Below are 16,752 nucleotides of genomic sequence, written 5' to 3'. Positions count from 1 at the left end.
AAACCACGTGACCTTGGGGAGCTGTGAGTTTATGTCAATGGTGGAGAAACGCCTCAGAAAAGGAGGGTGAGAATGGTTGCACAACTCGAAGAAGGTAGTCAACGTCCCTAAACTGTACATGTAAAGACTGTTTAATTGGTATATGCTTTGCTGAGTATGTTCTCAACAACAAAATAAATACCACTGAGAAAAAAAAAGATAGCCCATGGGCATCTTGGTCTGAGGCTCTCCTCTGGGGGAAAGGATGGTAGTGGGACTAAGAGTCCTGTATTCAGACTGTTATTAGCAGGAAATCCTGACATTCAGCATCAAAGGGAAAGGGGGAGAAGAAGAGGGTGGACTTCAAAGGTTGTCTAGCCTGTAACTCTTCCCCCACTTCCTGGTTACTCCCAAGGTATCACTTGTTTTAAAACAGTGCTCCTGACAGGGCCGCAGCCACCCACAAGAGCCAGATCGCCATCGTGAGCACGCTCTGTCTGACAGTGGGCCAGCAAGACAAGGGGATTAAGCTCACTACATTTCTTGTACTTGCAGACCCAGCTCTGAGAACAACCTCTCATGAAATGCTGAAAGAATAGCAAAAGAGTTCCATATTTAGTCCCAACAGATTTAAGTTGTCTCAGAAATTAAACTACGACTAGCAAAAGGTTTAATAATTAGTTAACAGATACTAACCATCAGCACAGGTGCTGGCCTAAAGGCATGCCCACTTCCTATACGCTACACGTCATCTTTTGTTTAAAAAACTAAGGAAACTTACCCGTATATTTTAACTCACACTTCGCCACCTGTCTTAGTGCTCTTACCCTGAGGGGCACAGGCGGAAGGGAACTGACAGGTATGAAATATGATGACTGGTAGACTCTGAGTCTACATTTATAAAGCATCGTTAAAAAATAAAATCACAAAAACCCCAAAGACAAGTGCTTATGCACAACACCACAGTCCAGCGCTACAAACCGCGGCGGGGAGGCTGGTGTGAGTTCTAGTCCATGGGAGGGGACAGAGACACAGAACGGCTGAGTGACTTACCCCAGGTCTCACAGAAAGTGAGCGGGAAGCTGGACACATAGCCTAGGTCTCTCAACTTCCAGTCCAGCACTAGCATTCCCGAAACATGGAGAAAACCACAGCAGGGATTTAGCTGCGACGTGAGCAAGCTTCCTGACTGCAGAGGTTGTGGGAACACTGGCCCGCACCGCCAAGGGCACTGTGCAGTGTGGTGTTCTGGGCCTTTTAATGAAAGGGCAAACAGACCTTCTCCTGGAATGATCAGAATGTAGGCAAATAAGGCAGGCTTGATGAACCAGCCAGAGCCCTTCGTGGTCTATAAAATATCAACCTGGCCTCCCTAGTCACGTGCTAGATCAGGGTCAGCAAACTAGGGCCGTGGGCCACATCTGGCCATGCCTGCGCACTACGAGGCATCTATGGCTTTTTTGCTCTCAGAATTGAGTAGTTACAGCAGAGACCCTGTGGTCCCCTCTAGCTGAACATATTTACTCTCTGGCCCTTTACAGAAAGGTCTGCTGACCCTTGCAAGGTGCCAATCCAGAAACAAGCTAGGGTGCACTACACACTATTCCTCTGAGCATATTACCCTGTAAGGGAGAACCAAAAGGAAGCTGAATACTTAAAGATGCTTTATTCCCAGCAGAGTAAGTCTCACGGGCTACGACGGCTCACTGACGTGGGAAGGAGAGGTGCACGGTGCTTACCAGTATAACTCCAGGGAGGCAACAGGCCTGAGAGAAGCTTATTGCCTTGACCTGGGTGACCGCAGCATCACCCGCCTGGACTGAGTAACCAGGCTCACACTCATCTTCATCTTCAGCACCATTAATTAACGGCCTGTGCGAGTCTTCTTCAAGAGTGTCTTCTGCCTCGACACCTGGGAGACCTGAAACAACAGTGAGGGCTACCACTGACCGAGTGCCTTCTAAGTGCACCGCATTGTGCTAAACGCTTTACAGATATCACCACCTACGAATCCTGGGTGAGGCAAATGGTTAAGTGCTAGGCTCTAACCACAAGATTGGCAGTTTTAGTCCACCCCAGGTGACTCAGAAGTAAGGCCTGGCAACCTACTTCCAAAGAACCCACCACTGAAAACCCCATGGAGCACAGTTATTCTGCACACACGGGGCCACTGGGAGTCAGAACCGACGCGACAGCAGCTGGTATTTAGGGGTGGGTATTATTTTCTTTTCCTTGTGAAAGAAGAAGGAACTAAGGTTGGGGGACCAAGGCCAATTAAGGTCAACAGCTAATAAACAACAAACCCAGGACTCTAATTCCACTTTATATGATGGCTTCAGAGCAATGCTATTTCAACTACATCACAACATCTCCCTTACATACAGAAAAAACTGTTAGACTGAAGTGTCTCCTAAGTAATAATAACTAGCAGTTTTTAATACTACTCAAAAGCTGTGCCTTTGTGGCTGGGCTTCTCTATATTCTGCCTTTAACCACAGATAAGTATCAAAGCAAATTATTCCCATGAAGGAAGAGCAATCTGCCTCAGCAGGCAACATGAGAAACACACCTTGCTAATTCCTGGCCCGTGTCTCAATTATGAAAACCGTTTGCCAATGACAAGTAGTTGCCCTGTATCAATAAAAGACGTGCCTCACAGCCCTCAACCCCACGCACTGCACCTGGCCGCCCACAAAGCCGACAGCCACAGACAGCAACACAGCTCCTGCAATGCACCCAAAGGAGTACACAGCTGCTGGGAAAGATTCTTCCTGCCTTCAGACGCCCCTTTGCCCCTAACAATAGGAAGTTCTAAGCGGAAGAGACAAGCCTCCTCACCGATTTCCTCTGGTGACACCAAGAGCCCAAAGAAGATGACGATTCCACCAGCGAACTGCACAGACGCCGTCACCAGGAAGGCATACTGGAAGAGACAGAGAAGGCGCCGCTTACACACGGGACACACATCGGGCAGCCACTGTAAAAACACATGAGACTGACAAGGCGCTGCTTACACACGGGGACACATATCGGGCGGCCACTGTACAGGCACAGGAGACAGAGAAGGCGCTGCTTACACACGGGGACACACATCGGGCGGCCACTGTAAAGGCACAGGAGACAGAGAAGGCGCTGCTTACACACGGGGACACACATCGGGCGGCCACTGTAAAGGCACAGGAGACAGAGAAGGCGCTGCTTACACACGGGGACACACATCGGGCGGCCACTGTAAAGGCACAGGAGACAGAGAAGGCGCTGCTTACACACGGGGACACACATCGGGCGGCCACTGTAAAGGCACAGGAGACAGAGAAGGCGCTGCTTACACACGGGGACACACGTCGGGCGGCCACTGTAAAGGCACAGGAGACAGAGAAGGCGCTGCTTACACACGGGGACACACGTCGGGCGGCCACTGTAAAGGCACAGGAGACAGAGAAGGCGCTGCTTACACACGGGGACACACGTCGGGCGGCCACTGTAAAGGCACAGGAGACAGAGAAGGCGCTGCTTACACACGGGACACACGTCTGGCGGCCACTGTAAAGGCACAGGAGACAGAGAAGGCGCTGCTTACACACGGGGACACACGTCGGGCGGCCACTGTAAAGGCACAGGAGACAGAGAAGGCGCTGCTTACACACGGGGACACACGTCGGGCGGCCACTGTAAAGGCACAGGAGACAGAGAAGGCGCTGCTTACACACGGGGACACACATCGGGCGGCCACTGTAAAGGCACAGGAGACAGAGAAGGCGCTGCTTACACACGAGGACACACATCGGGCGGACACTGTAAAGGCACAGGAGAGAGAGAAGGCGCTGCTTACACACGGGGACACACATCGGGCGGCCACTGTAAAAGCACAGGAGACAGAGAAGGCGCTGCTTACACACGAGGACACACATCGGGCGGACACTGTAAAGGCACAGGAGAGAGAGAAGGCGCTGCTTACACACGGGGACACACATCGGGCGGCCACTGTAAAGGCACAGGAGAGAGAGAAGGCGCTGCTTACACACGGGGACACACATCGGGCGGCCACTGTAAAGGCACAGGAGACAGAGACGGCGCTGCTTACACACGGGGACACACGTCAGGCGGCCACTGTAAAGGCACAGGAGACAGAGAAGGCGCTGCTTACACACGGGGACACACATCGGGCGGCCACTGTAAAGGCACAGGAGACAGAGAAGGCGCTGCTTACACACGGGGACACACATCGGGCGGCCACTGTAAAGGCACAGGAGACAGAGAAGGCGCTGCTTACACACGGGGACACACGTCGGGCGGCCACTGTAAAGGCACAGGAGACAGAGAAGGCGCTGCTTACACACGGGGACACACGTCGGGCGGCCACTGTAAAGGCACAGGAGACAGAGAAGGCGCTGCTTACACACGGGGACACACGTCGGGCGGCCACTGTAAAGGCACAGGAGACAGAGAAGGCGCTGCTTACACACGGGACACACGTCTGGCGGCCACTGTAAAGGCACAGGAGACAGAGAAGGCGCTGCTTACACACGGGGACACACGTCGGGCGGCCACTGTAAAGGCACAGGAGACAGAGAAGGCGCTGCTTACACACGGGGACACACGTCGGGCGGCCACTGTAAAGGCACAGGAGACAGAGAAGGCGCTGCTTACACACGGGGACACACGTCGGGCGGCCACTGTAAAAGCACAGGAGACAGAGAAGGCGCTGCTTACACACGGGACACACATCGGGCGGCCACTGTAAAGGCACAGGAGACAGAAGGCGCTGCTTACACACGGGACACACATGGGGCGGCCAATGTAAAGGCACAGGAGACAGAGAAGGCATGCTTACACACGGGGACACACATCGGGCGGCCACTGTAAAGGCACAGGAGAGAGAGAAGGCGCTGCTTACACACGGGGACACACATCGGGCGGCCACTGTAAAGGCACAGGAGACAGAGAAGGCGCTGCTTACACACGGGGACACACATCGGGCGGCCACTGTAAAGGCACAGGAGACAGAGAAGGCGCTGCTTACACACGGGGACACACATCGGGCGGCCACTGTAAAGGCACAGGAGACAGAGAAGGCGCTGCTTACACACGGGGACACACATCGGGCGGCCACTGTAAAGGCACAGGAGACAGAGAAGGCGCTGCTTACACACAGGACACACATCGGGCGGCCACTGTAAAGGCACAGGAGACAGAGAAGGCGCTGCTTACACACGGGGACACACATCGGGCAGCCACTGTAAAAGCACAGGAGAAAGAGAAGGCGCTGCTTACACACGGGGACACACGTCGGGCGGCCACTGTAAAGGCACAGGAGACAGAGAAGGCGCTGCTTACACACGGGGACACACGTCGGGCGGCCACTGTAAAAGCACAGGAGACAGAGAAGGCGCTGCTTACACACGGGGACACACGTCGGGCGGCCACTGTAAAGGCACAGGAGACAGAGAAGGCGCTGCTTACACACGGGGACACATCAGGCGGCCAATGTAAAGGCATAGGAGACAGAGAAGGCGCTGCTTACACACGGGGACACACATCGGGCGGCCAATGTAAAGGCATAGGAGACAGAGAAGGCGCTGCTTACACACGGGGACACACATCGGGCGGCCAATGTAAAGGCACAGGAGACAGAGAAGGCGCTGCTTACACACGGGACACACATCAGGCGGCCACTGTAAAGGCACAGGAGACAGAGAAGGCGCTGCTTACACACGGGTCACATGTCGGGCGGCCACTGTAAAGGCACAGGAGACAGAGAAGGCGCTGCTTACACACGGGACACACATCGGGCGGCCACTGTAAAAGCACAGGAGACAGAGAAGGCGCTGCTTACACACGGGGACACACGTCGGGTGGCCACTGTAAAGGCACAGGAGACAGAGAAGGCGCTGCTTACACACGGGGACACACGTCGGGCGGCCACTGTAAAGGCACAGGAGACAGAGAAGGCGCTGCTTACACACGGGGACACACGTCGGGCGGCCACTGTAAAGGCACAGGAGACAGAGAAGGCGCTGCTTACACACGGGGACACACGTCGGGCGGCCACTGTAAAGGCACAGGAGACAGAGAAGGCGCTGCTTACACACGGGGACACACATCGGGCAGCCACTGTAAAAGCACAGGAGAAAGAGAAGGCGCTGCTTACACACGGGGACACACATCGGGCGGCCACTGTAAAGGCACAGGAGACAGAGAAGGCGCTGCTTACACACGGGGACACACATCGGGCAGCCACTGTAAAAGCACAGGAGAAAGAGAAGGCGCTGCTTACACACGGGGACACACGTCGGGCGGCCACTGTAAAGGCACAGGAGACAGAGAAGGCGCTGCTTACACACGGGACACACATGGGGCGGCCAATGTAAAGGCACAGGAGACAGAGAAGGCATGCTTACACACGGGGACGCACATCGGACGGCCACTGTAAAGGCACAGGAGACAGAGAAGGCGCTGCTTACACACGGGACACACATGGGGCGGCCAATGTAAATGCACAGGAGACAGAAGGCATGCTTACACACGGGGACACATATCGGGCGGCCACTGAGACACACACTGGGCAAAGCACAGGTGTGGGAGGGGGCGGGAGGAGGAGCAGAAAGGCTGCACTTCTCCCTTAACCCCTAAGCTCCCGAAAGGCAGAGATGTCTGTTTTGCTGAGTGTTCCTCAGTGCCTAGGGGTGCAGGCTGTCATTCCTGGGTGCCATCCAGTCCATGCTGACTCATAATGACCCCACATGACGGAGCAGAACAGCCCCATAGGGATTTCTTGGCTATAATCTTTATGGGAGCAGATCGCCAAGTCTCTTCTCCCATGGAGCCAGTTCAAAATGCCAACCTTTTGGGCTAGCATCCAAGCACCTAACCATTGCGCCACCAGGGCTCATAGGTGTGCATACCAAAAAAACTTTTGCCATGGACTCATAGGACCCTGTAGGACAGAGCAGAACTGCCCCATAGGGTTTCTAAGCCTGTGACCTTTACAAAGCATACTGGCAGGTCCTTCCCCTGAGGAGCAACTGCGGGGTTAGAACTGCTGACCTTTCAGTTAGCAGTCAAGTGCTTAACCACTGCGCCACCAGGGCTCCAGGAGTATACAGAGGGGCTTAATAAATACTTACTGAGTAAATCAAAAAGCTAAGAGTAAAGTTGAGTATCTTTACATATGCTTAAAAGCCATTTCTATTTCCTTTTCATGAATTACACATTCAAATATTTTACCTTTCTTCTGTGTTGGTCTTTTTCTTATCAATCGGTGGGTGCCTTTATGCTCTTAAGGAGATGAGCCCTTAATAGTTTTAACACAAGCATTGCCCCACCCAGACCCAGCTCTAGGTAGTTTTAGATAGCCGCGATACTGTTTTCTAAAAACAGCAAAAGGGCTAAACAAACCATATATGCTCAAGATCAAGTTAGAAAAAAAACCCTTACCTCATAACCATACTGCAGGACGGAAGAAGCCAGGAAAGCTCCCAAAATGTTGCCCACAGAAGCGCAGGCACTCCAGAGGCCAAAAATGACTCCTCGCCTGAGACGGAGAACAGTGCAGAAGAAAAGACAATGGAGTCAGATGGGCTCTGCGGGACAGTCCAAACACAAAGCAGCCTACACCCTGAAGACGCACGCGACAAAGAATTGGCATTCTACTTCAAGATCTTTTTAAGTACGTCAAAATGACAAAATATCAGTTCTCCTTTAACTCTAAGAGTTTATAATATTAAAGTCCAATTTTGGGCTCACTGGAAGACACAGTTAAAAAGAATAAAAAGACAAGTCACAGACTGGGAGAAAACACTTGTCTATCGCTTATCTGATGAAAGACTTGTATCCAGAAAGCAAAGAACAATCAAAACTCAATAAGGGGCGGTGGGGGGGGGGGGCGGCGGGAACAGCCAAGAATCTACTATCACCTCAAAATAACATTTTTTAAAAACGGGCAAAAGATCTGACTAACACACACAAGGTCAAATGCAGCCTAATAAGTACTCGACGGTTAGAAAAAAAATGTCCAAGTTAAGCACCAACATTCAGCATTCTCCATCTACATCTCGCTTCAGCCCTCAGCAAGCCATGTGGGTAACATTTGGCCTCAGTTTCCTTGATCTTCAAGGTAGGAAGGTTAGGCCAGATCACTGAGTCTCCAGGAAGGCGTGAAAGGCGAAACCCACAGGAAAATACACGGGGAGATGGCAACTGAGAGTTTCTAAAGGGAACGTAAGCTAAGAAAAAAATTGTGACGCGCTGCCTTAGGCGGTACTCCAAGTCCGAGTAAGGCCAGGAGAGGGTCAGGAACAGGTTTCGCAAGGAAAGGTAATCTCCACGGTCCATCTCATCTCCCATATGCTTTGACTGGAAACCTCTCCCTGAGCTGCTCTAACTCTGTAAACGGGAGGGAAGATGTGGATGGTGTCTAAGTGTCAGAGTCTGAGTAACACGGAACCTCTGAGCAGCTGCATTAAAGGGAAGGAGTGGCATACCCGGCTTTCCCAAACCAGTTGCCCATCACCGCTACCACGCAGGGCCAGCCAGTGGACTGAAGCAGGCCGTTGACGATCCACAGGAAGCAGTAGAACCACTTGTTGTAGAAATGCAGCCACTCCGTGAGGGTGCCGAAGACAAACACCTTGGAGAGGGAACACGAAAGGACGTGTCACATCTGCACAGACAGCTCTGTGTACTCAAGGACATGCCATACTTACAGGGAATACAGTAAGTGTCCAGAGCTAAGGACGTGTGGCCAGCTCTTAGATGCTCCTGCTCAGAGCCAACATTGAGCAAGACAGCCAAAACGGCCACTGAAGAGAGAGGCAGAGATGGCAAACGACATAAAACCCACGAGCTGTGGCCTTCATATCACACCTCCAACTGGCATCTTTACCTCTGGGAGTTCCTGCACAGGTTCAAGCCTCACTATACATCTGTCTCCACCTGCTCGCCTGCAAACCTGTGCGCATGCTGGGATCAGGCAGTAATCTTCAGTAGGATTACACCAGCAAAAGCAAGGGCTTAAAGAACTCAATCTACTTCTAGAAAACCTCCTACGGGATTAAAGTCTTACAGCATCTGCACTGGATGTCCTCATTACAATCCCTATTTTCTATGGAATATAAGAGAGAATTTACCATAATGACACAGCACAGCCTTGTGTGGTTTCTGAAACATGAGACCATCACACCCTGTTAACCACAGCTGCAATTTAAGCTCCTTTTAACCAAATTCAGACTTCTTTAAAAACTCCTAGTAGCTCTTTCTGCACCCTTTACCACCACACCACAGAGCTGACACCGGACAAAACGTATCAGCGTTACACTGGACACACAATTTTCATCCACAGATTACAGGTATTAAAGCTCTTCTCCAAGCCCACTGAGTTTTTTAAATGACAAACTAAAATTTTCAAATACACTCCAATTTAAAGCACCCAATGAAGAAATGGGTACGTCTAGAAAATACCAGTAAATTGAATATTACAGGTGACATTCCTGAAAACTCACTCATGGAGCTCAGCCAATTCAGTGGGACTGTCCTGGGACACAGACATGGCTTACGAAGACCACTGAGAAGAGAGGAGGTAGGGAAGGTCATCTAGGAATGGTCCTCTCTCCTCCCTGTTCTCAGAGGCCAGAGAAGGGCAATTACTCTCCTAAGGGAGGGAACTGCCTCTCCCTCACAATGCTGCCCCCACCTGCCTTCTCCTGGGGGCCCTGGAGTGGAGGTGAGCACCACAGCCCAGACAGGCAAGGGAGGTCCCACAAAGGAATCGCCCCCTAAATTCCAACAACGGGAGAGCCAGCTGTTCACAAGCTCTTCTCTTAAAATACGCATGTTCACAAGAACTTACGCTTCTCATGTCCTTGTCTGTAAACTGCTTCAATCCTATAGTTAAAACGTCCACAACTGTTGTAGAATGCCGAAGAAGGCCAGCCTTGTTGAGTGGCCACTGCTGAACAGGGCAGGGCGGGGAGGGACGGGTACAGCTTGAGTGGCTTAAGGGCACAGACGCCAAGGACGGGGACTGGGTGACAGATGTGACAGGCACTGATGTGACACTGATGTGCTACGCCCAGAACCTGTATTTGCTTACTCAGCACTTTACCCCATCACTCGCTTACACTCAGTCCTGGGAGACACTGCTGTTATTGTCCCCATTTTACAGATGAGAAAGCTGAGGCTCAGCAACTGACTTGCCAAAATTACATGGCTAGTAACTGGTGTGGCTAGGATTTTGACCCAAGCAGCCTGACGCCAGAGCCCCACGACACAACCACTAGACTATTCTGCCCAATCCCGGATTTGTCGGCGTGCCCTGGAGCATTGGCAGACCTCTGCACCTCTGAAGAATGACCTGTAGCCCCTGACTCTGTAGCTGGCCCTTTGCATGTACTCCAAAAAACGAGATTCACTGCCATCTAAGTAGTGGACGCGGTGTGTGAAACGTGGGGAGCCACTCTATAAAGTAAGGTGTACTGGACACAGCCTGTAAAACGTGGAGAGCTGCTTGTACTGGACACGGCCTGTAAAACGTGGTACTGGACTCGGCCTGTAAAACGTGGGGAGCTGCTTGTACTGGACTCGGCCTGTAAAAGTGGGGAGCTGCTTCTACTGGATTCCGCCTGTAACATGTGGGGAGCTGCTTCTACTGGACACGGCCTGTAAAACATGGGGAGCTGTTTGTACTGGACACGGCCTGTAAAACATGGGGAGCTGCTTCTACTGGATTTGGCCTGTAACATGTGGGGAGCTGCTTGTACTGGACACGGCCTGTAAAACGTGGGGAGCTGCTTGTACTGGACACGGCCTGTAAAACGTGGGGAGCTGCTTGTACTGGACACGGCCTGTAAAACATGGGGAGCTGCTTGTACTGGACTCGGCCTGTAAAACGTGGGGAGCTGCTTCTACTGGATTCAGCCTGTAACATGTGGGGAGCTGCTTCTACTGGACATGGCCTGTAAAACATGGGGAACTGTTTGTACTGGACACGGCCTGTAAAACGTGCGGAGCTGCTTCTACTGGATTTGGCCTGTAACATGTGGGGAGCTGCTTGTACTGGACACGGCCTGTAAAACGTGGGGAGCTGCTTGTACTGGACACGGCCTGTAAAACGTGGGGAGCTGCTTGTACTGGACACGGCCTGTAAAACGTGGGGAGCTGCTTGTACTGGACTCGGCCTGTAAAACGTGGGGAGCTGCTTGTACTGGACTCGGCCTGTAAAAGTGGGGAGCTGCTTGTACAGGATTCGGCCTGTAAAATGTGGGGAGCTGCTTGTACTGGGCATTGCATGTAAAATGTGGGGAGCTGCTTGTACTGGACACTGCCTGTAAAATGTGGGGAGCTGCTTGTACTGGACACTGCCTGTAAAATGTGGGGAGCTGCTTGTACTGGACACGGCCTGTAAAACGTGGGGAGCTGCTTATACTGGACATGGCCTGTAAAACGTAAGGAGCTGCTTGTACTGGACATGGCCTGTAAAATGCGGGGAGCTGCTTGTACTGGACTCGGCCTGTAAAAAGTGGGGAGCTGCTCGTACTGGACTTGGCCTGTAAAATGTGGGGAGCTGCTTGTACTGGACACTGCCTGTAAAATGTGGGGAGCTGCTTGTACTGGACACGGCCTGTAAAACGTAGGGAGCTGCTTGTACTGGACACAGCATGTGAAACGTGGGGGGCTGCTTGTACTGGACACGGCATGTGAAACATGGGGAGCCTCACTACAGAGTGAGGCGTGGACATGGCATGGGAAACATGGGGAGCTGCCTGCAAAGCGAGGGGTGATGGACAGTGTGTGAAAGGTGGGGAGCCGCCTGTAAAGCAAGGCGTACTAGACGTGTCTCAGAGGTCTAAGGGTACTGAGTTCACGTAGGTAAGCCTGTCAGAGCAGCGCCAGCACACAGTGAGGGCTGGGTGAGCGCTCACCATCAGCACTGCTGCAGCCACTAAGTTAAACAGTGTCCGTGAAGCCCACTGAACTTGTGATCTGTTAGGTAAGTTAACAGCATTCGTCACGTGGCTGCCTTCTTCCAGCCATCCAGCTAGAGTGTGTGTTCTATACGCAGCCAAAGCCTTTTTGGAGGATATCTAAAAAAAATGGCATGCATGATGCTGTATGATTCCAGTTATACGACATTCTGGAATATGCAAAAGGATAAGGACAGAAAGCTAACCAGCCGTGGCTGCTGGGGGATGAGGTGGGGTGGCAGTTACACAGCTATACTAATCTGTTAAAATTCAGACCCATAAACTGAAGAGGGGGAGTTTGTGTACAAAATACCTCAATTTTTTTAAATATGAAAAAAAGTACGCATATGTGTTTTAAAACAGTACATATTTCTACGTGGTGAGCAGCTTGCAAATAAAGCACTTCTATTTCCAAAATTTCAAGGAAAAAAGTTTTTCCCTGAACTCAAGGAGCAGGCATTGAAAAAAAAATTAATTAGATCTAACTAAACTCCATGTTGTCATTCGATCCACAAAAATTCCTTACCAGAAGCCGGTGAGCAAATAAAGATGAGTCAACTACGGGCCTTGCCCTGCATGGCATGTAACATGCCAAGAGGGACTCACAAAGCCTTCACCACTGCCTGGGTGGGGGGAAGGTGAACACCCCTTTTCCAAGTGAAGCTGAGGCACAGAGAAGTCGAGTCTCTGCCTAAGATCAGACACTGGGAAACAGCAGAAGTGGGGCTGACACCCAGGTGACCCAGTTCCAGGAAGTCTGTATACGCACTATGCCATACCTGCTACAGGAGTCCCTGGGTAGCGCAAAAAGCTAAGCGCTAGACTACTAGCCAAAAGGCTGGCAGTTCAAAACCACTCAGAGGTGCCTTGGAAGACAGACCAGGCAGTCTGCTTCCAAAAGATCACAGCCGTGAATATCCCACGGAGCAGTTCTACTCTGTACACGGGGTCGCCACGACTCAGAGTCAACTCATGGGCAACCAAACAACATACCCACTCTGCTACGCCCCCCGAGGGAAAACAAGGCCGATGCGGACATAAGCATGTGCAGAAGAGGGGGAAGTACCCCCAGTGCTAGGTCAGTAGAGAAAGGCACTGGGGAAGGGGACGGGCAGGAAAAGCTGGGCTGGACAACGGAGACATGGAAGTGAGCTTCCAGGGAAGGAAGCACAGCCAAACGGAGGGACTGGGGAAGGCAGGAGCAGGCTATGAGGGACACGGGATATAGTTGAGTCAGCTAGAGCGGGGCGGTGAAGCACCACAGTGGAGAAGAGTGAGGGAGAGGTGGGGACCAGGCTAGAGAGGGCACTGAAGGCCACGCCAGCTGTTCAGACTCCCCCCCGCTGGAAACAGAGAGCCCCCAAAGCGATGGGATCTAAGAATCAGACTTCAGAGCACCATCTGAGTAAAGAGGCAGAAAAGGGAATAGGAAACTGAAGAAGGTTAATGTTTTTTATTCTATCACATACACAAGTAGAGGAATTACCTGGAGTCTGAAATACCTGACTTAAAAAAAGAAGTACCACTTCAACTTACCACTAACGCAGAAGAACACATGCCAAAAGACAGGAAGCCTCGTAAATTAAGCCGGTCCCCAACTATGCCGCTGATGAAAAGGCCCTGAAAAATAAAGCATTTTATTTTACAGCTCCAAATACTAACACAGTGTGAAAAAAAATAACAAGCATTCCAAAGCAAATGAGGCAAATAAAGACAGCCTGAGATTATTTAAAGTTGCATCTTCTTCTCATGCCTGGACTGGCCATCTCACTCAGCGCTACAACGCCTCACGAAAGGACAAGGAGCATTTGCACACCGTCCTGTACACGCCTTATGCACCAACGCACCACAGTGCAGTGCAAACTTTGATTTCATTGCAGCCCAACTGCTAAAAGAAGACTAAAAACACACCAGGAATTAGCCATTCCAATAAACAGGCACAGGAATACCCTTCATTTCCCAGATGAGATTACCTCCGAAACACCAGCTATAAGGCACTTATTTCCCAAAGGGGCTCCGTTCGCCATCTACATGAGCATTAGATGCAGGTACAGTTACCAGCCTGTAGGCAGCAGAGGGGAAGCTCGGTGGCACAGCCGCTGCCTGGTCGCCAGGACCCCTGGGTTTCCTGACAGCACAGGTGGGACAGCAGGGGGCTTCAGTGCAGGTACAAATGCTCTGCCTTCTGCCCTCCGCCTGCCCTCGGTGCACCAGGGGTTGAAACAGGAAGGGAGGCCGGGCAACACACTTCAGCTTCTTCCAGAAAGATGCAAAATAAGTAAATGTAGTGACTAAAAACCTGAATTCAGATAGGACCAAGTGTCTCCAGTAAACTGATCCTATTAGACAAAACAGAGACAGTGACTGGTATGACAACCGTCTTTTCCTAACTATCGTCAAGCTGTGCCTCCCTCCAGAGGGACAAAGCATTAGAGCAGATTCTGCATTCTAGACAGCTGCCAGTCAGTGTCTCGTGCTCTGTATAATAAAGAGGAATCAATTTACTCTGCACTACTCCAGAAAGCAAAATACCTAGAAGTTTCAGAAGGCAAATTCAGCTCGACGTAAAGAAGAACTACCATCGGTGCTTTTCATGGCACTTGTCTTTTTTCTTCTCGATCTGTTTAATCCTGGACAGAAATCAGCGTCACAGCTGTTCAGATAGAGACTAAACCTCAAACAAGGTGACCCGCCCGTCCACACACAGCACTGCAGAGCTGGTTAACGTGGCAAGGCTGCCCAACACCAGAGTGGTCCAGACAAAGCCCAACCAGTGTGGTGGGATTTCACCCAGAAAACGCCCAGGAGGAGCTAGGCTAGATGGCCTGCCGTCTGTTCCAAACGTCTCTGTACGTCTCCTTTTTGAAGAAAAGCTGTCGTAATAATTCCCCCAACAGATGCCAAATATCCTAATAGTTCCCCCAACGGATACCAGATATTCAGAGATTACTTTAGGATCTACACCCGGTATTCCTCATCACTCTGACATTGACAAAAGGCTTCCTCGTAACAGGAAACGTGCCAAAGGTGGGAAATGAGACTGCCCCCAGCCCAGTTCAGCCGTGGCCACCAGCAGCGCCATGGCTCAATCTCAACCCAGCAGAGATGCCGGCTGCCCACTATGAGAAAGGCCTCCCCACACAGAAGGACCATCGTCATCTCAGCACGGCTCCCAGGACCCAAGCCCCAAGGTTCCCCTCCCCCCTTTCCACTCCATCTAGGCTCTTCCCCATGCCTCATCTCCCCTGGCTCTGAATCCTGGAAGACCCAGGGCTCAGCCTTGAAAGCGTTCCTCTCTCCTCACCTGTCTATGGATGATTTCATCTGTCTGATAGCTTTAACAACCACACACAGGCTAAGGTCTCTGAAATTTGTGTCTTCGGCCTGAACATCTCCTGTGACCTGCAGACCCATATAACCCAGTATCTACACTTCACCACTGGGGCAACAACAGGCACCCCACAGAACCCAGTATCTACACTTCACCACTGGGCAACAACAGGCACCCCACAGAACCCAGTACCTACTCCTCACCACTGGGCAACAACAGACACCCCACAGAGCCCAGTACCTACTCTTCATCAGTGGGCAACAACAGACACCCCACAGAACCCAGTACCTACTCTTCACCACTGGGCAACAACAGACACCCCACAGAACCCAGTACCTACTCTTCACCATTGGCCAACAACAGGCACCCCAGAGAACCCAGTATCTACACTTCACCACTGGGCAACAACAGACACCCCATAGAACCCAGTACCTACTCTTCACCACTGAGCAACAACAGATACCCCATAGAACCCAGTATCTACACTTCACCACTGGCCAACAACAGGCACCCCAGAGAACCCAGTACCTACTCTTCACCACTGAGCAACAACAGGCACCCCAGAGAACCTAGTATCTACACTTCACCACTGGGCAACAACAGGCACCCCACAGAGCCCAGTACCTACTCTTCACCACTGAGCAACAACAGGCACCCCAGAGAACCTAGTGTCTACACTTCACCACTGGGCAACAACAGATACCCCACAGAACCCAGTATCTATACTTCACTACTGGGCAACAACAGGCACCCCATAGAACCCAGTATCTACACTTCACCACTGGGCAACAACAGACAACCCATAGAACCCAGTACCTACGCTTCACCACTGGGCAACAGCAGGCACCCCACAGAACCCAGTACCTACTCTTCACCACTGGGCAACAGCAGGCACCCCACAGAACCCAGTACCTACTCTTCACCACTGGGCAACAACAGACACCCCACAGAACCCAGTACCTACTCTTCACCACTGGGCAACAACAGGCACCCCACAGAACCCAGTACCTACTCTTCACCACTGAGCAACAACAGATACCCCACAGAACCCAGTACCTACTCTTCACCACTGGCCAACAACAGGCACCCCAGAGAACCCAGTATCTACACTTCACCACTGGGCAACAACAGGCACCCCACACAACTCAGTACCTACGCTTCACCACTGGGCAACAACAAGTACCCCACAGAACCCAGTACCTACTCTTCACCACTGGGCAACAACAGGCACCTCAAATGTAACGTGTCCAAAATCAATTTCCCCGAGACCTCCTCTTCCCATGGTCTCCTACCTGGAGTCAGCCCTCACTGTCTTTCTCTTCTATTCCACATTCAATAAGGAAAAGTATGTTGGCTCTACCTCCAAGGCAGAACTAAAATCTGACTACTTCTCCTCACCTCATTCCTTCTGCCCTGGACCCAGGCTGCCATTCCTTACCTCCACGCTGGAGCAGCCTCAGTGGTGTCCGTCTCTGTCCTCTC

The 16,752-nt window shown here is 51.6% G+C and overlaps 1 protein-coding gene across 1 annotated transcript in view; it reads right to left on the bottom strand.

The window, feature by feature from the left end:
* The window catches only part of SLC37A3 (solute carrier family 37 member 3), a 54,208-nt gene that overhangs the window by 21,070 nt on the left and 16,386 nt on the right, over window positions 1-16,752 (bottom strand). Inside the window, exons 5-9 of the mRNA XM_049893705.1 lie at window positions 13,476-13,559; window positions 8,463-8,608; window positions 7,417-7,513; window positions 2,818-2,902; window positions 1,719-1,900 (exon numbers count right to left, since the gene is read on the bottom strand). Coding sequence (XP_049749662.1) covers window positions 1,719-1,900; window positions 2,818-2,902; window positions 7,417-7,513; window positions 8,463-8,608; window positions 13,476-13,559 — 594 coding nt within the window. The remainder of the gene's footprint in view (window positions 1-1,718; window positions 1,901-2,817; window positions 2,903-7,416; window positions 7,514-8,462; window positions 8,609-13,475; window positions 13,560-16,752) is intronic.

The sequence above is a fragment of the Elephas maximus genome, chromosome 8 (assembly GCF_024166365.1).
Source record: "Elephas maximus indicus isolate mEleMax1 chromosome 8, mEleMax1 primary haplotype, whole genome shotgun sequence".
Classification (NCBI taxonomy): domain Eukaryota; kingdom Metazoa; phylum Chordata; class Mammalia; order Proboscidea; family Elephantidae; genus Elephas; species Elephas maximus.
This window is presented reverse-complemented; position numbering and strand designations above follow the sequence as displayed.